The sequence below is a fragment of the Osmerus eperlanus genome, chromosome 6 (genome assembly GCF_963692335.1).
Source record: "Osmerus eperlanus chromosome 6, fOsmEpe2.1, whole genome shotgun sequence".
Classification (NCBI taxonomy): domain Eukaryota; kingdom Metazoa; phylum Chordata; class Actinopteri; order Osmeriformes; family Osmeridae; genus Osmerus; species Osmerus eperlanus.
Window position 1 is genome coordinate 14,454,559 of NC_085023.1, and position 21,337 is coordinate 14,475,895.

The 21,337-nt window shown below is 47.3% G+C and overlaps 1 protein-coding gene across 4 annotated transcripts; it reads right to left on the reverse strand.

Annotated features, from left to right (window-relative positions):
* Positions 1-678: 678 nt before the first annotated feature.
* Positions 679-21,284, reverse strand: LOC134022327 (cullin-9). 4 transcript variants are annotated; one of them, XM_062463769.1, is made up of 42 exons: positions 21,101-21,284; positions 19,042-19,707; positions 17,720-17,874; positions 16,971-17,558; positions 16,414-16,555; positions 15,706-15,896; positions 15,002-15,407; positions 14,698-14,887; positions 13,726-13,927; positions 13,364-13,554; positions 12,961-13,157; positions 12,632-12,869; positions 12,430-12,535; positions 12,104-12,331; positions 11,856-11,946; positions 11,520-11,691; positions 11,139-11,244; positions 10,960-11,055; positions 10,637-10,812; positions 10,361-10,494; positions 10,022-10,207; positions 9,672-9,701; positions 9,246-9,382; positions 8,838-9,020; positions 8,514-8,671; positions 8,203-8,404; positions 7,832-8,003; positions 7,555-7,700; positions 7,301-7,430; positions 6,944-7,143; positions 6,453-6,715; positions 5,246-5,621; positions 4,977-5,117; positions 4,459-4,623; positions 4,170-4,333; positions 3,977-4,070; positions 3,644-3,718; positions 3,435-3,545; positions 2,643-2,760; positions 2,355-2,488; positions 2,127-2,218; positions 679-2,013 (listed from the first exon to the last, which is right to left on the reverse strand). In XM_062463769.1, exons 2-42 carry the CDS (start codon positions 19,700-19,702, stop codon positions 1,794-1,796), a joined length of 7,767 nt encoding a protein of 2,588 aa, XP_062319753.1. In that variant the 5' UTR covers positions 19,703-19,707; positions 21,101-21,284; the 3' UTR covers positions 679-1,793. The 4 variants fall into 4 exon arrangements, with proteins under 4 accessions (XP_062319753.1, XP_062319750.1, XP_062319751.1 ...); XM_062463766.1 differs by having other exon boundaries at positions 9,672-9,698; positions 21,101-21,230; XM_062463768.1 differs by having other exon boundaries at positions 1,873-2,013; positions 2,127-2,258; positions 21,101-21,230.
* Positions 21,285-21,337: the final 53 nt, after the last annotated feature.

Consider the following 21,337-nt stretch of genomic DNA (forward strand, 5'->3'; position numbering starts at 1 on the left):
TATCGTATCAACTCGACTAGTTACAGTGATAGTAATAATAATAATAGCTATAACTGTTCATTTCAGGCCTCTAACTATTCTCAACTTAAAAGCTTACGATTCTTGCAGGCTAGCTCGCTAGCATTAGCTATGGACTAGCTCTATGGAGAAGAGTGAAGCCAGCCTCAATGAAGGATCTCATTTCCGACTGATTTCTTTAAAAGGCAACTTCAAAATAAAGGTCAGGAAACTGTCCTTTTTATTTTGATGTCAAAGCTAAACATTATTTGCCCAATAAGGTAAAGATAAAACATAGAAGCGTGTATTTATAAAAAAAAGAAATACAATGCAGGATTAACTTCAACCAATCATAATTTATGTTGGTGAATCAGAAGACTGGAGAGCTTTAAGGTTAATGTACCTTATGTGTATTTGAGGAACTAACTGGTTGCCTAGTACAAATAACCAGACTATATTTTATTTTATAATAATTTGATTAAAATAAGCTTTTTAAATTGGTTCTACTTGTAAGGAGGCCATGCTCTTATTTTGAAGGCGAATTCACAAAACCGGAAATACCATTGGGAGGCAAGTTTGATGGTACAATCTGGTACAATCTAATATAGCAAACATCCGTACAGTATGCCCAAAGAAAAGCAGCACTTATAATTGTATACAAACCAATACATTCACACTTCAGAGCGGAAAAAAAGCTTTTATTTAGTTAGTCGAAGTCGAACAAACTCAACGATAAGATCAGAAAGATATAACATTTTAGAACATGAATATAGGTTTTTCCCACTTACAGCAAAATGAGGTGTTGAAATATCAGATACCTCAACGCCTCAGCCTATACAGAGATGAACACTGACATGTCCAAAAACTACCTAATGGCCCGCCCCCCAAAACAGCATGTTACACAAATTTTGCTTAGCAAATAACACCACAATGACCTCATACTTTCAACATGTTATTGCAGAGATTCTAGAGCCAGATAACATTCCAGAATTTCTCTGTTCAAGTCCAGACCACATTTTTTATTTAGTAATGTTACATTTAGGTCTTATCCCTCGTAGCCCTTTAACGCAGTTGCATGAAAAAGTTACACTCTTAAAACAATGTATTTTGCAATGTCTTACCAGAATGCTAAACACAAACCAAGATGTAGATCAGGAATACAGTATTTTACGTATTTCACGTATCATGGACGTATTAGAGCAATTAAATGTGTTCTTTATTGTTCGTAATAAAGGCATACCCACGTATTAAAAAAGGAAAAGGCAAACCTGTATGTGATGCAAGAAAAATTATCTGAGCCAAATCAATATGCCAGTATATGATGACATAAACATCAACTTATAACCAAGACTAACAGTCTTCCCAACCCTGGATTATAAATCCCTTCATTCAGTTGCCAAAGTAAATCAAAAAGCAGCAGCATCTGCATTAAACAAAAATTATGGGCTTTGTTCCCAAGCATATTCACATAATGTTTACACTTATGACGATCCTTCATCAACGCAAGTAATTGTGCCCTTATCAGCGGCATAAATGTATAAGGAACACAAGAAAAGGCTTTATGAGTCAACAAACCTATGGAATTGACAGATGAAGTACAGAAAGTGTAAAATGTTCGTGCAGCTGGTCAAAGTCAGCACAGACAGACTATTCTCTCAAACGTCTACCTCCCTGTCTTGTATAATCGTTGTACTGTTCGATTCTTATATATCTAATATATTCATATGGGGATACAGTGCCTGCACAGTTGGGACTGACTTTTGTCTGCGTCTTCATGTTACTGTGTGTCAAGGTGTCTAGTCAAAGGGACTGAAGTCCCTCTCTAGGTTCTCGGACTCGTCGTCGTCGGAGAAGAAGTCGTCCTCGTCGATGTCGTCTTCGTCGTAGTCTTCGTGCCACTCGGGGACGTACTCGTCATCGTACTCGTCGTCCTCCTCGGCCTCGTCGCCCACATCCTCGCCCGTGTTGTTGTTGTTGTCGGAATCCCCGGACTCCGAGGCCCTATCAGACTTGGCCCTGAGTAGAGAGAGAGAGAGAGAGAGAGAGCTTTGTCATATCTAAAGCGTTCCACTTGAGGAAAAGCAGTATCACCATTATAAAAGGAGGAAGTCCTCCCTCCCATGCCTTACGTTTTGTTGGCGTCTGTGTGATTAGACAGATTTGAAGCTTGAGCAGATTCCTGGTCTTGTCCTGTTTTGGACTGATACCCCACTCGAAAGTCCTGTGTTTGGAGAGACCAGACAGGAAACCCTCAAGACTTGCTGTTGATTGAGCGACAAAGCATCCAATGAGTGGCAAAAGCGATACCTGAAGGTCAGAGAGAGAGAGAGAGAGTGTGACGCCGGGTGGAGGCCTACCTGGGTGGAGTGCTGCAGGATGGCCACCAGGCGCTCCTGGATCCGGCGGATGAGCTCCAGTCCAGTGTTGAGGTGCTCAGGCTTCAGGAGGCGGACGCAGGAGGCCAGATCAGTACACTGCAGCAGGGTCTCCTCTGAAAGGCCAAACAAACCAATCAGGAACGCTTTTTAAAAAAAGGACAATAAAAGTAGCATGATACCATAATCTCAAATCATCAAAGCTACCCTGAGTGATGCCATTCCATCCCTAGAGGGGGGGCCTGCAGAAATGATTCATTTAGGTCTTACCCAGCAAGATCTGTAGGGCATTAGTGTGAAGGTCTAGGGCTTCCATCTGCTGCTCCATCACATCCATCTTCTCTGTGTCCTGGTTGTAGTAGCTGTACACACACGAGTAGGCCAGCACCTAGTGCAAAGTTATAACGATCAGAATTATTCAATGATACAACTGTATAAAAGACTGATGTACTTTATGACCAGTATTAGGGTATTATGTGGACACTGCCCAGTATACGGACACCTGGTTGTTGAACCTCTCATTAAAAATCAAGGGCATTCATATGGAGTCGATTAAACGTGTTTTCTATAACAGCCTTCACTTTAGGCTTTCCAATAGATGTCAGACCATTGAGGCAGGATGTTTCCCTTCAGCCACAAGAACATTATGGAGGTTGGGTGATTATACCTGGCTTGCAGATAGAGTTAGAATGTATCCCAAATGTGTTTGTTGGTGTTTCAGTCAGTCAACCTCAGTGCCCAACCTCCCTAACGATCTTGTGGCTGAATGAAAGCAAATTCACAGACGCGTGGCAGCTGTTATAGCTGCACAAGGGGGGCCAACTCCAAACAATGCCCACTGTTTTGCAATGGGATATCCAACAAGCTCATATAGGTGTGATGGTCCAATTTAGTGTAGCTCAAAAAACAAATACAGTGTACTGTACGTGAATGGTAACAAAACATGGTATTAAACATATTCATCAACTGCTTAAGGAAAATACTTGGACCAGACATTTGTGTATTTAAATACACAATTTAAAAATCTAATATGTATATTCTTGCTAATCATGAGATGCTTACCTTGCGAGCCTGAGCGAGGACCTTGCAGGCATCGATGACGAAGGTCAAGGATTTCATCTGCAAGGCTTCATTGATGGCTGACACTTTGTTCTCCAGATTGATAGCAAAGTCCTTAATCGAATCAACAAATGTCAAGTTAATCATGGTATTATTCAGGATAACCATCTTTCTGTATAAAAGAATAGGGCCCAGAAAGTGTGTGCGTGTACCTTGGCCTGATTGTGGAAAGTGCATCTCTCATTGTAGTCTTGAAACTTCTTCTCTTGCCTGGCAGCTTTGCTCACCTGATACATTTTTTACGAGGTAAGTGAGCATTATTTTCTTCTTGTCAAAAAAGGCAGCGGTTGAGTAGTTTGAACAAATGTGTCCTAAAGAGCTACAGTGCTTCAGCCTTAAAAAGAACACATTTTGGAAACATTTTGGCCTTGGCAGTTTGATCACATGCGTTAAAGCCAGTGATAACACACGCAGTAGTTATGAAGTCATTCGAGATCTTTCTGGAGGAATTGCACACAATGTCTAATCAAACCTGTAGAACTCACCATGGCTGAGCAGTTGTAGTAATCTTTGTGAGTTGGTTTCCATGGCTTCAGACACCTCCAGCAAAAGCCATGGTTACATTTGGCACAAGTCATGCTAGGGAGTTGGATAAGTACAAAGGAGACATCAGTTAAGATGGCCATCCATTGAAACTATACGACATTCAATGTGCACTAATGGAGGTTGTGTCCTTACTGTAGGCAACCTTCATTCTTCTCTATCTGGGCCTGGCAGCTGGGGCAACGTTTGGAGATGAGTTTGGCAAGGTGCTTGCTCTGGGCTTCCATGCTCATACCCTCATAGTAGCCACCATCATCCATCCACTGGGACATGTGGCTGCAGCTGGCTGGGTAGTGGGCCTGGGGAAGAGATAGAGGAGAGCCCAGGTCAGCTCTCAAGATGTTAGAATATTTCCATGGGTGTCTCATTAACCAATTGCAATTGTGACTATTTATTCTTTTGTCTATCAAATAGATTTGCTGACCTCAGGGAAGTTGCAGCTGAAGCAGGAAGACCAGCAACACTTGGAACAGGTGCCCATGCTCCCGATGTTCTCCTTGCACAGTATCTGGTCACAGCCCTGGGGGTTGGTGCACCAGGTCAGGTTGGAGCAACACTCCACGTAGCCACGCAGGAGGGCGTTCTCATACTGGGGGGGGGGGGGGGGGGGCAAAAGAGGACAGAAGATGTGTTGTCAGGAGGTTAGTTGTGTAATATGTAATGTTGTAAAATACATTCAAATAGGAGAAATTCTTGTCTGAACATCCACGCTTTCCTCAAGCTCAAGTTGACTGCCAGTGATTTCACAAAATAAGTCAAGGCACGCCTCGCTAAAGGAAACTGGATGGAAAGTAGCGGCATGCTCCAAAAGATATAAATGTACTGGTGATAAATAAATGTGAGGGCCTCACTAGCTTACACAACATGTTTATAGGGGACAGAACCTAAAATCATTTCTATTGTTCCTTTAATGGAAACCAAAGATTAGATTGATCCTCCTACCTTGGAGATGGTATCCTTGTCTGTTAGGATGCTAAAGAAGAACTGAGAGGTGGGCTGTGCCCGACAGTCTGTGATTGGACAGTTGCAGTTCATCACCAGGTTCTGCTCAATCCTTGCCGTCAGATACTCCTGCCAGCAGGACTATGAGTGGCGGGGGGAAAAAAGCACACATCAACGAGAAGGAAAACATGTCTACAGACACCGTACGGAATTTCCAAGATCAATCAATCACTGCTTAGGATTGAAGAAATTCAAGAGGTTGAACTGACCTTGCAGCAGTAGTGCATGCAGCAGAGAGTGGGTGCGGCCTCCGTGTCCCCCGTCTGGGCGATGAGGCACACAGGGCAGCTGGACACAGGGGTGGCGGGCGGCTGTGGGTTCCTCCCCTTCAGCCCAGCTGCCATGACCACGCTGTCGGGATCGTCGGAGTAGCGCTGGATCAACACGTCCACGTTCCACTTGCAGTGCACCAACAGGTGCTCGGCCCGGTCCAGGTCCAGGCTCAGGGTCCCGGCGACCTGCTGGACGGTGCGCTGCATCAGCTGCCTGACTTCTTCCTGGTTCATGGTCCGGCCCATGGAGAACAGGACGGCCTCCAAGACGCCGTCCTCTGCACACTGGGGAGCTACAGCCAGGCCTTCCAGGCTGTAGAGGAGCAAACACAACCGTCACAACAGACAAAAAGGAAACAGACATTTTGATGATGCTAGCTATAGAGGTCCTTGGAAGGTTGGATGTGGGAAAATATATCTCAAGTATTACAGTGCACATAGGATTCATCATGACTAGGGAAAGTATTTATTTTGTTAGTTCTGACTGGGATTTGACAGAAAGCTTCCAAATTAATATAGGCTCTAGTAAGTGTGACAGCTTTTGGAATCTAACCACCATTCTAACCACACAAAAATAAGAGAGCAACAAACATGGTTGAAAGTTTTAAGTGTTCTTTATTTTCTTTGTTTAGGTTATAAAACATTTATGTTGCATTATGCCTGCATCTCGCTGTGTGCAAATTGTAGGTAATCGTTGCTAATGTCATTATTGGTTTACTTGAGAGATGAAAATGAAAAGTGTAAGTGCAAGATAATCCTGAAACCAAAAATCCAGACCGATATTAAGGCATAGCCATGCAACCACAGTGTGGGTCAAAGTGCAATTAAAAGCTAAATTAGTACAGAACATATGGCACAGTGTGTCAACACCAGGGCTGAAAAAAACAACCACTGGCTTGCTCTAGAAATTATCAATCAAAGCATCATAGGAGGGACTACAAATGAAAAACAAATTAAGACGAGAAAAAAGCCTGTTAGTGTATAGAATATTCTTGCGGGATATTTTGGCAGTCGTCCTGTCCTCTCATTGAAAAACAAGGCTGAACCCAACGGCCAACATTTATCCTAGACCAATTCCGAGGTCTTCCACATAAATTAACCCAGCCTCCCCCCCCCCCCCTAGGGTCAAGGGTCGTCAGCACACCTGAAGTCAGCCTTGCTGCTGCTGCCGCTGCCAGAGGTCTTCTTCAGATCCGTCTTGCTGAAGGAGAAGTGCGCCTGGCCCTTCTGGGGCGTGGACGGGTCCTCGGGCACAAACTCCACAATGTGGGGACTGTCCTCGTTGCGCCTGACGTAGCCCTTGCTGATGACGTGCATGACGCAGCCCAGCACGTCCGTGGTGGTGCAGCTGAAGCGCACGGCGCCAGGGAAACGGCCCGCCTCCTGCTTCTGGCACGTGTCCAACACCTGAGGAACGCCAGGACACAACAGGCACAACAGGTTGGTCGGTCGTTTCCAAACATGAAGACGCGGGCGCCTGGCGACGGCCCTACAAGGAAACCTCACCCGTTAAGTAAATGTACATGCATGTACTTCAACGCGCCACAAGTACGTTTACGGCAGCATTGATTTTAGAACCAGTCCCTATGGAAAAGCAGGGGTGACGTGTGAAAGGGGTAAGAAAACAAGTTTTACTTTGAACACCAGGTTGTCTATGTGCATCTCCTTCTCGGCCTTCATGATCTGGACGATGAGGCAGTAGATGAAGTTCCTCTTCCTCTCCAGCGAGCGGGCCGAGTCCTCGTCCACATTCAGGTACGTCTGCTTGGGCAGCAGGTAGCAGAAGCTGTGGCTGTCCTTGCCCTGGGTGAGAGCAGGATTCAACTTCAGAACTCCTGTGGTTGGAGAAGAAAAAAAACACATGCTCAATAAAAACCTCTTGGTTCCACCAATTATTCCTCCCAAAAATGGGGGCACAAAAGTCTTGTTCATGGATAGCTCACGCTTGAATAAAACACGCAAGTATTTATTTCGACAATCCCAAACACGTACCCTTTGAGGGGTCACTGTCGGGCCTGTCGTGGGTGAGGACGCCCTTCTCGGCGGTCAGGGGGGACAGGGCGTGGAGCAGGACGGTGGGCGACAGCCCCGTGGCCTGCAGCAGAGCCTCCACAGACACATCCTGAGCAACGCACAGGGACGTCACAAAGCCTGTCCGCTCTCATTTCACCACAGAACATGACGGAACGCACGTGTGTGTGTGTGTGTGTGTGTCCACCGACCGAGCGTCGGGTGTGTCAGGTTACCTCTTGGTGGTTGAACTGCAGCAGGATGTACATCTGCAGGGTGGACACGTAGATGGTACAGGGGCCGTATGTCATCTCTGCATGGCCCAGCCACGTCCACTGGAGACGCCGGGGCTTGGTGTGGGCCATTTCATACATGCACTGACCTGCACACAGACAGAGGATCACGTTTTGATCCTTTTCATGGGGAAAAAAAGAATACGGCCAGAAGAATACGAGAGAGGTAACTGCAACTGTACGGAAATGAAACGATGTTTGGGTGAATAAGGGGACTAACTGTTGGCATAGAAGTCGGTGAATTCCACCAGGTAGCTGCAGAGCTGCTGGGGGAGGTGCCTTCCGGGGTTGTCCAGGTAACAGGGGGAGGAGACGGCCCAGCAGCGGGGAGACAGAACGAGCACCTTGACCTCGCTCTCCTCGTCCGGCTCCGATGACTGATCCTCCATCATCTGCACGGCAGCCACGGGGACAGCGAGAGAGGGACAACAACAATTGACACAGCACATCGATAGCCATCAACACGCGAGGCTAATCCGCCGAAGGATACGAGTGCGTGACTCGTGTCGCTTGGGACCAGCTGGCTGGACAAAGACCCGAGCCAATGAGCTTGCAACGTTTGTCAACGTAAGCCGCCCCCCTTGGTCTCACCTCCTCGTCCGTGTCCTGCAGGGTCTTGTCCAGCTGCTGCAGGCGGTACAGGTGGAACTCCTGCTGGAGCTCCTCCGACTCACTCAGGTTCTTCAGCATCTGCTGGGGGAAGCGGTTGGGGAAGCAGGTGCCGATGTGCTCGATGACGGCATTTTCCAGCCACACCTTGGCCTGGCCCAGCAAGCGGTCCCCTAGGTAGTACCTGCGGAGGGAACGGGGCGGCAGCGACAAACGACCTTATCATGCATGTTCATTCCGTTTTCAATTTCCTTAGCGAAAGTAACCGTGGCGATTTTTTCCCCCTCGCAAACCTGTAGAAGTGCTCAAAAGTGTTGGCCAGTTCGAGGCCAGACAGAAAGAGCATGGGTTCCAGGAACTGCTGGAGCTTGTTGAGTGTCTCCACGTTGCCAGAGTCTACTCCGCTGTCCTGGATCATCAGGTCAATGTACTGGGCAAACCTCTCACTCACCTACAGAATGAGAGAAAGGGATTTGATTAACAAGGTATGTCAACTGGGAACATATCCCCTTTACAAATATCGGGGGGGGGGGGGGGGGGGGGGGGTAGGGGAAGTACTTAGGAGAAAGCCGTGAAAGATGCAACATTGTTGGTCCACAGCTTGTTTAGCCACTTACATGCATGGCAGTGAGGATGGAGAGCTGGAGGAGAGCGGCGGAGAAGCCGTGGCGGAGAGCCAGCGCAAAGGCCGTCTGCTGACCGAAGAGCTCCTCCATGGCGTTTTTAAGACGCAGGTACATGTTCCTGTACCGCTCCACAAAGTCTGGGAGGCTACACGTGGAGTCCAGGAACTTCTTTACCTGTGCAAATGATCAGACACAAGTAAAGAATGTTTTTGTCATTAATATTCTACCCATTTTGTTGCGATATGTTAATGATTTTATATTAAGGACATACTTACACACATGAAAAAAACAGTTGGAACAAAGCCAATGTGGGGCATTGTAGAATACATATATAGAGATTTTGTTTTTCCCCCAACAAGGAATCAGTTTGGTAGAAGAGAGGTACTCATAATGACTTACCTGGCGTTGCACCACACCCTGCCAACACAGTGCTATTCCTGCGATGCTGCTGGTGTTCTTCAGTTTGGGCTTGACCGATGAAGAGGAGGAGGAGGAAGAGGCGGCGGCCGCATCTTTGTTTTTGCCTTCTTTGCCATCTGAAAGACAACAAGCACCATCATCGAACCCTGCATCCCAAACAAAGCTCCGATAGTATTGTCAGGGTGATGAACAGAAACAGCAGCCAAAAAAAACTGAAAGAAAAAAAGAAATTAAAAACCTCCTGATATTATATGTGGAAAGGTCAAACAGGTGGGTTGCGTGTGCAGGAGAAAAAGCGCAATGCTCAGGTCATTAGTAGTACAACATGAGGATAAACACTGAGCTGAAGAAAAAAAAACACAAAAAAAGTACAATGCAGTACATCAGCCTCTAATTATTACTTACTCTTCAAATCTTTGCTTCGGTTGATACCTTCTGAAAACAAAAGACAGGCCTTAAAATGGAAGACGTAAGGTGGTGTCTACGATTGTCGTTAGCAAATTTCTAACTGAACTAAATAATATGACTCAGAATGTCCTTTTATGTACAACCGGGGATCTTACTAAAATCACTTTCTGTTTTACTATGGACGAACTGCAGCTAATTTATGTTGACTCAAGGCTCGAAGGCATGCCAATTACTAAGAGACACAGTACAGGTTTTCCCTGTTGTCTAAAACGCATGCCAGAATCAAGTTTACTTAACTAGTCAAGTTGACTTAACAGGGTGGTTACAGGATGTGACAGGGGACTCACTGGACTTGATGGGCGGCTTGAGCTCCTCCGTGTCCACCCGGCTGGTGTCCACGTGGACCAGCAGGTGGGTGAGGCGGCGGACCCGCGAGTTGAAGATGGCCGCCCGGCTCTTGCAGCGCCGGGCCGACTCGGCGTTGTCCAGGTACTCGCTGAGCAGCCAGGAGAGGGGGCTGACCGCCGTGGTTCCTGTTCAGCACATCAACACACAGCGGGGGAAGAGTCCATATGAGGAACAACACAGCTCCAACAAGACCTGGGGCGAGTCGAGTGTACGATAAGCGATGTATTGTTGACGCAAGGCGTGTGGAGGAGGTACGGATAAGGAGAGGTTTGCCGTACGGGTGGAGGTGATGCTCTGGACGATGGGGGTGATGAGCGCCTCCCAGCAGGTGCGGCCCAGAGCCTCGGCGGCCTCGGCGTCGGGCAGGAAGCGGTCGGCGAACATCTGCTCGTGTCGGAGAGCGCTGTTCAGTCTGTGGGGAGACGCGGCGGGTCAAGATATGAACACGCTTCCAGGCTCTGATCGTGCAGGCGGGCCAACGGTATTGGTCATATCTACGGGTGCATAGATGTGGTGTGGGCAGGGCTGTGGTAGAGTGGAAGTAGGGCTCTTACTTGTTGAAGAGTTGTAGTAGCTGGGCCTTGTCCCCCAGGATCTCCTGGCACCAGGTGTAGGCCTTGGTGGTGTAGAAGAGGTAGGTCCTGCAGCACAGCTGCTCTTTGAACACGGGCCAGAAGGTGGGTTTGGGACCCAGCACCTCGAAACCGTGGACCCGCGTGTCAATGCCACCCTGATGGAGAGAAACAGAGCTGTTAGGCAAACATTCGAGGACCGTTTAAAAAAAAAAAAAAAAAGGTACGCCCAATGTATGAAAAGGATACGTTTCGTTTTTCAGCTCAGTGTGCACTGTTTTGATATTCAAATGAATGTGGCTTGCCTGCTGACACCTCTTGACCCTGATCTGCACGATGGACCAGAAGCGACTCATGTTCTCCAGCAGCACAATACGACTGGCTGACGGAGGCACATTGACCTGCAACCACAAAAGATCCTGAGCTACTATCACAACCCAGACATGTATCGGATGAAACAAACAAAAAAAGACTCCAAACATACTGTGTTAAGCTCCGTATTGATGTTTGTGGGGTCGTCTCCACCCAGCACCACAATCCGTGCAGGCATGTAACTTGAGTCTTCGCTGGCCACAATCACCGCCAGTTGCCTGGGTCAAACAAGGACAGAACAAGGATTTTCATTATTCGTTCATAACCGTAACACATTATTTTTATGCTTCGAAAAACTAATGAGATGCATTTTATGATCAATCCACCTTTCTGCCTTAAAGGATAACAGCAAGACATTACAACCCAGTTAGAAAAGTTGTGCTTTAGTTTAAACCCATGCATGCATTCAAAGACAAGATCATTTGAAAATATATTTAGTTTATTATCTAGTTACGTTTTGGTTAGTTTAACCAAGAGTGAGGCCGGGACGTACCTAATAACCACCCCTTTGTGCATGTAGATGTTGATAAAATGGGAACCTGTGCAGCCATTGGACTCCCAGTAGGTTTTGGGGTTTTTGTCAGTGAGTTTGTTGGCTCGATGGTGATTCGAGGACACCTCCAGCTTCTCCCAGCATTTGTCCTCCTTGAGTTCCACACTGGACCCTGGAGGTTATCATCATGGTCAGATGATGCAAGAACAGTTTACAAGTCTAGTGATTACTTACAGTGAAGACAAGCAACAACTTCCTAAAAGCTTGAACAGACAACATGTTCAGAAACAGGAGAACTCTGAAGTTATTCTGTGCGTCGGTTAGAAGGGGCCTTACCTTGGCACAGATTTCGAAGGAACACATCAAAGAAAGGGATGTTGATTGGCTGGTGGCTGCGGCGGTGCTCTTCTATTTGGCCAAGGACCATCTGTTGAGGATTTAACCACACATAGGAAATATAATGCAAATATAGTGCATCAGTGGCATATCACTTTGGAATAGGTGGCACAAAACCACAACAATACTGCGTAACAGACAAGACAATAAGGAAATCTATATTATAGGTAAAAAAATATAAACGGAACCTGAATGCATCCAGCCAGGACGCTTGTGGTCATCTTCTTGTAGAGACTGGCGTACTTCTCACAGTCAATAATCAGGTCCCGTAGCTCTGTGACCATGAGCAGGTTGGTGCTGTGCTTGTCAAGGGCCTTGACCAGGGCATCTTTGGTCCCCAGGCGACACATCACCACGGCATAGTCTTTGTTCAGAGAAGCCAGACGGTAGAGGAATCGGATGAAAAGCTGCACAACCTGAAAGAAATGAGCCCTCGTTAGCCTGATCAGTGCTCCCTCAACTGTGACCCTGTGAGAATATTTACTCTGCTACTATAGTGGAGATTCTCCTCTACCTCCCGGTCGTTGATGAAGGCTGTCATCGAGGACAGACAAGGCTCAATACTCTCATGCCACGGAAGCAGATCTTCTTGGTAGTTGTCCAAGAACTTATTCAGTATCCTAGATAAAGAAAGATGGCCCATGATAGACAACAAATGAACCCTCAAAAACAAACAAACCCGACATATTCTCCTATCTTTCAGAGCCGGTAGCTACCTGAGGATGGAGAGTTGGGCAGCGCGGTCGGCACGGTGCTGGTCCATGAGGCGGACCAGATCCTGGTAGGTGTCCCTGCTGCGGGTCACCTGGTTGCGCTCCTCCTCCAGCTGCGACGTGCAGTCACACAGCAGCTGCTCCAGCGTCAGGATCACCTCCTTGGTGGCCGTCATCTCCTTCAGGCTCACCACCAGCATCTTCAGCTCCGTGTCCTTGAAGTCGAGCTCCTCCTTGGACTCTGGAACAGCAGAAATGGAAGGTGGAATCAAGAACGACTTTCTTTGCCCGAACCAGCATCGGCAGAACTGAAGGAGAGGACAGTGTCCGACCTTTCTTCTCCAGCTTGTGGACCATGGAGATGTGGTTGAGAGCAATGATGGCCAGCATGGTCTCTGGCCGCGGGGCTGACAGGCACTTCTTGAGCACGGTGCTGACGTCGCAGGCCACAAGCTGCTCAGCCAAGCTTTTGTGACTCGAGATCAGCATAATGATCACCAACAGACCGTTCCTCACCGAGAACATACACCTAAGGGCAGACAGAGACGCTTTTCTTTTAGGGATAGAATCCTTCCCAGATGTTCACACCTTCAACATCTATTCATGAATGTTTTCCTTTCAAAAGAGTTGGTTTTGTTTTCAAATTGTTACAATGTATTCTTTACTGAAGTGAATAAATGGTTCGGGTTGGGCCGAACGTTCCCCTTTGAGGATGGAGGTGGTCAGGCTAAATACCCTGGCGTGTTGAGCATCAGTTCGATGGCGGCGGGGATGGCACCCAGCAGTCCCTTGGAACCCTGCGGTGTTGCCGAGCCGATGCTAGCGAAGATCTCCAGCATCATCTGGGTTCCAGACTCGGAGAGCGGCACGCAGCTACCCATGCTACTCAAGTCATGCTTACTGGCACCTGTGATGACCTTCAGAGTCTGGAGAAAGTAAAGGGGGGGGAGGGGGGGGGTGTTCAGGGTGGATTCAATTAACATCCTGACCTGAAGACGACATGCAAGGTCCTGAACGCAATGGGCTTATCTCTCTGGGAACAGGAACATTCGGAAATCGAAAGGAAACTTTAGATTGTGATTGAAGGCAAGACTCACCGCCAGGGCGACTTGCTGGACCTGTGTGACGGTGGGGTGCTCCTGCATGCAGGACAGGATGGCTTTGATGCCCCCTTCCGTGGCAAAGGACACTCTCCACTCATACTTGAGCATGAGGGCACGGGTTAGTCGCAGGCTGCTGACCACGATTTCCTTGGGCTGACCGCTCAGCATCTCCACGAGCAATTTCAGGACTTTGTCCCTGAGGTGGAGGAGATTCACATTACATTTCCCATGTTATTCTAACACCATAGTCACTTGTGATGGCATTTTTTGATATAGTTACTAAGAATGTATTTTTAATAGACTGAGGTTGTGTTTAAACAAATGGATGTTGCAGTTGGTCTTAAGGTATTTATGGTGTTGGTTTATGATGCCTGATTGAGAAGCTAGGGGCACGGAGGTTGGGGGATGTTTGAGTTCTGTGGCCTAAAGGGAGATGGGTAGATGGATCAGTTGATCTAGCAGCCCTGACCTTTTGGCCGAGGAGATTGTGTCCTGTGTCCTGTTTGTGTTTCATTAAGGGTATCTTTACTGTCCTCATTTAGAGAAAGAGCCGTGACATCAAAAGACTTTGGTCACTTGACCTGGGGGGTTATATTGTCTTAACTGTCACTGACCAGTGTTAGCCAATCACAGAGACCACTGCATTGATGAATTGAACATTTATTAGGGGATCTGTTTTAAGTGTATAAAAGCACAAGCTTTATGATTGTTCTTTATCACTCTGGCGAACGAACTGTGGTTAGCACGTCCTTCGTTATGACTGATCAGCAAAGCTTTGTTTAATATTACGTAATTGTATAATCTAAATAAATTGTAATAAACCCACATCTCGACTACTTACATCTACACAGTGCCACTTGAATTTCCACCTTTACACACTTTAAACCAAAACGTTAACATAAAAAAAAAAAAAAAAAAAAAAGAAGTGGAACGAGGAACTGTTGAATTCATGGGGAAAAGTCTCACCGGATGGTCTGGGCGTCGGCCCTGAGGCCACCTCTCTCCTGAGGCCCTTCCTCCTCCAGGACCTTGACGATAAATTTCATGCCAGCCAGCTGCTGACCTGGTTCGGAGCCACCCTTCTTCATGATGTCCACCACCTCGCCCAGTTTCTCCAGGGCTGTCTTCTTACCTTGCACCTTAGGGTTGTTGAACACTGCAAAGGGATGGGGGGGAAATGGGGTTAGGACGAAATTAGGTTGGGTGACCCAACACAAAGAAATGCAGTTGTGTGATCATATTGCCCTTTCACACATACACACACACACACCTTTCATCTTCTCCTCCAGGTCTTCAGGGTACTTGGTCTCATCGTCGGGCAGCTCACTCTCTGTGTCGTAGCTGGCGAAGCCCGAGTCTGCAGGGATCTCCTTCTTGGGCTTCTTAGACACAGAGCCCATGGCTGAGGAGGAAGAGGATGAAGAGGACGAGACGCTGGTGGAAGAGGAAGATGAAGTGCCCTGCCCTCCCAGGCCCGAGGAGCCATTGACCAGCATCTCTTCGTCCTCCAGCTCTCCCCCTCCTCTGCGCCGGTAATACTTGGAGAAGGTGTGGGAGCACAGCAAATCCCCCAGGCAGGAGGCCTGCAGGGTCTGCTTTAGGTAGAGGAGCAGCTTCTTAGCCACCTCGCCTGGCACCAGCAGCTGAATGAGAGTAACTTCATCCAGGTCTGATATCTGGGTCAGGAAGACAGGAGGTGAGAGACAAAGTGGAGAAGGACGGGAGGTTAGGGTGAGGGGTAAGTCAAAATCAATCCAAGTGTATTCCATAAAAGAGTAAGAACAATGTAAAAAAAAAAAAATACAAAAAATGCAAGGGCAGCATGGTGTAAGAGGAAGAGGCAGGTATCGATGCCTCAGAACAGATCTAATACAGTACCTCCCTACCGGTGTTTCTTGTACCTACATACCGACACAATAAAGTACCTACGGCTACTTTCTTGAGGGTCGGTGTATAAAATAAGACAGTACTTGCCTGGTCGTCCAGATTCTGGCGCAGGATGTTGTTGACTTCCTGCTGCTGCTTTGGTTCCAGCTTCTTGATGAAGAATAACACTTCCCACCACTCAGCCCGGCTGAGGCAGGTCCTGTCTACCTGCAGCCCCTCAGCCAAGTAAGGCAGCGAATACAGCCCGCCAGGAGGTTTGGAGAAGAACGTCTGGCTCACTGCACAGAAGGAGCAACATGGCCAAATGGTCAAAGTAAGTGAAAAGCTCGATTAAACTTGAACAACATAGACTCAAACTCCTTAAGGTGCATCGGAACCATGTATTTTTCAGACAGTCAAGGTTTTGTTACAAAAAAACTTTACATAAATAGATCAGTTTCCAGGGAAATGCTGTTTTTCCATTGTCCCATAGACGCAATCCAGTCAATCGATAAAAATATATCTCAAAATCAGGGTCATTTTAAATTAAATATTGACACCCACTTGAAAGGTCAAAGTTCACATCCAAATATGTTGGCTTTAAAGGGATATCGACTACAACATTTGCTTTTGCAATGCAGCCACACACACCAGAACCACTGTACACAACAACCTTTATACAGCCATGTTTAACAAAAGAAATACCAAAACGACTGTGAGGATTCCACCCCAATTCCTGTTTTGTGCAGCAGGCAGAATTTGAAATGTAATTGATTTTGCTGCAGTTGTGTTGATGTCCTCGCTGTCTCAACGTACCCGTGGTGAGCTTGAGGGTCTCGGTCAGGGAGGAGGCCTTCTCCTGGGTCTCCTTCTCAGCCTGGCCACTGGTACCACTGCCCAGGATCTCCACCATGTGCCAGTGCACCCAGTAGGTTCTCGACAGAGAGTTCCAGTACACCTGCAGCAGCAGTGACAAACACAGCAGTCGTAAACGGATATTATCCCATTACGTGACCTCTGACAACATGGGTTCCACAAAGTTTCCACGAATCCCATCACTTTCGCATAAATGCATTTGTGGTGAACAATGGAGAAATAATCCGAAAGTCATTCAAACAGACGATGACCAATAGCCATAACCGCATTTCCCAGAATCCTCAACAATCTAATCATACATGAAAGCTTGGCACAGAGCCACAAAGACGGTACACATCTGATCCGTCAACGGTCATTTGAAGCCAGAAGTGAAAGTGAAACGTACAAGGCAACGGGCATAGCACACATACTCTCTATATAGCACGCCATCTAGAAATAAGCATTACCACCCCCACACTCATGTCTGCCATGGAACTGTCAAGTCTGTAGTTTCCTACCTGTACCGGCGGAGATCCATCGTTGCTATAGCGGAAGTCTCCCTCGTCTCCGGCGCTGACCTCTTCGTAGTCCTCCAGCATGCGGACCAGCATGCCACTCTTCAGGTTGTCCTGCACGTACTCCACGTAGGCCGAGCGGCTGGCGAAGTCCGTGCGCGTCTTGAAGCCGTTGCCCGTCTTCTTCTTGGGAGGCGTGGCAACCACGGCGGCGGCGGAAGAGATGGCGGTGATGGACGAGGCGGAGAAGCGAGGCTGGAAGATGGAGCGCAGCATGCGGCGCGGCGGCTCGTCCTCCTGCTCCTCCCCGCAGGCCCCACCCTGGGCCGGGCCCTCGGCGAAGTGGGGCACCTGCCGGTTGCGGTCCCAACCCATGACCCGCACCAGCTCGGATATCAGGTTCGCCATGGCCATCGTGAACTCAAATTCCCGCTGCACCCGCAGCTGCTCTGTCTGGTGGCTGCTGGAGGAGGAGGGGCCGGCGTCCTGCCGCTCCGCACTGGACTCCACGCCTGCAGTGTTGAGCTTGTCCATGAGGGATGTGACACATAGGTAGCGCTTCACCAGGGAAAACAGCAGCTTCCCTGGGATCTGAAGAACGGAGAAAAATGATTTTTAAAACCTGTAGGAGCACTAGCTAGTTGTCGTACTATTAGTCAACTAAAAAAAGGTTAGCGGGACCAATACACTTGGCTAATACAACCGGTAAACTGGCAAAACCGACAACACATCATGCTTGGCTGGTGGACTACCTGGGGAAGGTGGATCCCTTCAAAGGAGATGCCGTGCTCCTCAGAGGACGTGGTTTCTGCAAACAGCTCCAGAAGAGTGTAGCGATTGTCAAAGTCCATGTGCTGCTCGATGCCGTCTTGCTGGCTTAGCGACAGCAGCACGTAAGCACGACTTCCTGTGGGCAGAGTGAGAGAAACATGCAGTTTCAAATGAATGCCAAGTGTGTGTAGCTATGGGGTTGGAGCATTAGATGGCAGATCAAGACATTGAGAAATCAGCCAGTTGAACTCGTCACAACTTTATAATCCATAGTTGACTGGAACCAGAACATGGCCTTATGTGTACTCATCAATGACAGAGTAACAAGAACAAGATCAAGCTGGAAAATTTCAGGTTCCATGTGAACAGTCTTTGCCCTTCCTAGGTAGGCCATTTCTGAAGTCCAGAAGGTTGATGAACCTTGCAGAAAGGCAAAGTAGGAAAGGCAGCGGACTCCATCTACTCCACAATCTAACTCCCTTTCCCAAGAGGACAACTTTCATCTAATGACGAAACCGGGAACTTTGCACAGTAGTATGTTAACCCTGTCTTGTGATTCCTCATTGATAAATTCAGCTAACAATCCAAGCAGGAAAACACAGTGAGTGTCACTTTGGAGGATGTGGTTTCTCCACAAGGGAAAGGGAAGAGAACTCTTGAAGAAAACCATGGAGAATACTCGACAGCTCAAGGACACTAGATCAGACGCAATACCCTATCATACTGTCAGACAAACCAAGAGAAAATGCACCACATAAGGCATTTAGAGGTTCAGGAAAAAGGCATTATGTCATTTTTCCTTATGCATTACAGCCAATGCAAATGAGCAAGACTTTATTATTTCCAAACACTGTCCAAACAGGGGGAGCATCACTGGAATCTCGAAGCCTTATAGCTAAAAGGTCATACAGATAACATTAGGCCCTTACACCACACAGTTAGCTAGACTATTGCACTATGAAAGCAGGGGTGATACCTTCATTTATTGCAGTACCTCAGAATCCATTTAGCTGTCACTATGCAAACACTTAACACAAGCCAGGTAGGCCCATGTATCACCTACATACTCATCCTGATGTTCTTAGTGTTAAGTTGGAAGGAAACACTCTGGAGAGTAAGAGGGCAGGGGAACACCACTCGAATAGTTCATGTATCACCAACACACCAAGTCAGGACTTAGGAATCAAGAGTGCCTCACATATTACAGACGACGACAATCCCTTCAACCACTTGCGTTAGTAAGTCTGTATGCTCAAATATAGTTAAAGAAAAAGCGCTTAAAATCGATCAAAATCTGCTGTACCTGCATCGTGCGAGGCCAGGGCCCGGAGCATCTTCCCAGCACTGCGACGCGTCTGTCGCTCCTTGTTGCAGAGCAGCTCCATGAGCAGGTCCAGGGCTCCCGTCTCCTTGAAAACCCCCACCAGGGAGCCGATGCTGGCGTAGGCACTGAGCACGTGGATGGTGTGCGTGATGCTGATGGCAAAGTCGCTCTTCTTGGCCATTTGTTTGCGAGCCCTGCAGACGAGATTCTTCACGTCGTCTTTCATGTCAGAGAGCTCCACCTCGTCGAAAGTGACATCCGTGGGGAACTGTCCGCTGGGCCTCTCCTCTTCCTCCAGGAGGGTCCGCTTGGCATCGGCCTTGCGCTTGCCCAGCAGCGACGGGCAGTTGGCATACACGTCTTCAGTGGACATCCACATCAGGATGTTCTCGGTCTTGCTCTCGCCTGAGTTTGAGCCACCGGAGCCACCCACGCCAGAGCTGCTCCCCCCTCCCCCACCGGCTTCGTTGGTGCCTCCACTGGAGCCACTGCCATCATCTATAGCCTGCAGACACCAGCGAATCAGGTACTCTGTTAGACCTTCATGAGTTCGCCGCTGTCTGATCAGCTCCTCCGGGTAGGCCTGCTGCTTCGGCCCCAGCTGGACAACCAGGTTCCCATTGCGCCGTTCACGCACCATGGTACCTGGGACAAACATTTTTTAACCTTGAGTAATTCAACATCAGACACCTGGTGATAATTAACTTTTTAAGTAGATTATGTGAAACCTGCTTCACTTGCAAGCTCAATCTACCCAATTGGAACCCTCATTACGATCGAAATTACCAGATAAAACAATGCAAACTTTTGTGTGACAATGTACCATCTCCACGCCAGGCTAATATAGAAAATTAATTTGTGAAAGTTAAGTAAATCTATGCCTTTAAACAATACCAAACAGCCTAATTTCAAATACAGCTTTTCTCTAAGAATCTGTCATCAGCAAAGCCAACCCACAGTTTTGTAAACTGTTATGTTCAACAATCCTTTCCTCTTTTTTTGAATGGTAACTAGCTTACCAGTTGCTTAATGTGTTTTTTTGCTGAGGTCCTCAAGTTTGTAGCTAACGGTGACGGAAACGAGATGGCTCATGAACGTAAGCTAGCTAGCGAGCGTGGCTAAGACATCCTTTTAAAGTAACTACAATTGTTAATACGTTCCCTAATTTACAGCCCAAGGCCATTTCCTGTATTTAGACTATCTAATGAGCTACCAGAAGTATGCAGTGCAAACCATATGGGCTGAGATCACGTTTTTGTCTTACTTTAGAGATAATAAACTTATTGCTAACTTGGCTAGCTATCGAATTATGCGAAATCTTAAATTTGATCAACTTAGAGCTATTTAAGTTCGAAAGAGAATGAAAACAACCGTCTCATTTACAATGTCAAAATACCCGTCACAGTGCACACAAACTATTTGGAATCTGTCTATTCATTGCTGGATTTGAGAGTTTGCGACTTCTTCGCTACTTTTTAACAGAATGACAATGATCCGTAATAACTGAGCGAATTAATAGCTAAAATATCTCAATTTAAATCACTGAGGCAGTGGGGCGTAATTTTGCCAACAATTGGTAAACGTGGAACGCTGCATGATGAGGTAGGCGTTTCTAAACTCACAGCTTTTGTAATTTGTACAATCCATGGCTTGCCAGTTAAGTTTCATACTATTAAATCAGCTATTAGCAATAACAACATTGGGCGCGTCAGCCCTTGAGAAACCCTTACCTACCGATAACATGTTTCTAGCTAGCCTACTTATTTTAAGCGAACTGACTAGTCACCATCCCCGATAGGGCCTGTCCTTGGAAGCCGAGGAGCGGAACAGTGACTGAGTGGAACTTACTAGCTAGCTATAGCATAGCTAACGGCTAGCTATAATAATAAGTAGCTAACTTGCTAATTTGCTGGCTAGCTACTGTAACGTATTACCTGGCATTAGCTAACAGGCTATGCTATGGAAACTGAAACAGTGCGGCCTAAAAACATCAGCATTACGGAATATCACATAGAAAAGGGAAAGCGAGCCGCATTACTTGAAATGTCACAGGGCTTCCCCTTCCTCTCTAATTTCTCCCTCCTCAGTCGATGGAGCTTTCTTCTCCGTTGTAATGTATCGTTTCCCAGCCTGCCTGATATTTTTCGCCAACGTTCGGTACTGTTGAGTGCGCACGATGACAGGTAACAGCAGGAATTTTGGTTTCTTCTTCTGCCATGTGGTGACGTAGTTTCCCAAATGTTTACTGCCACCAACCGGACAGGGTCTTCACTAC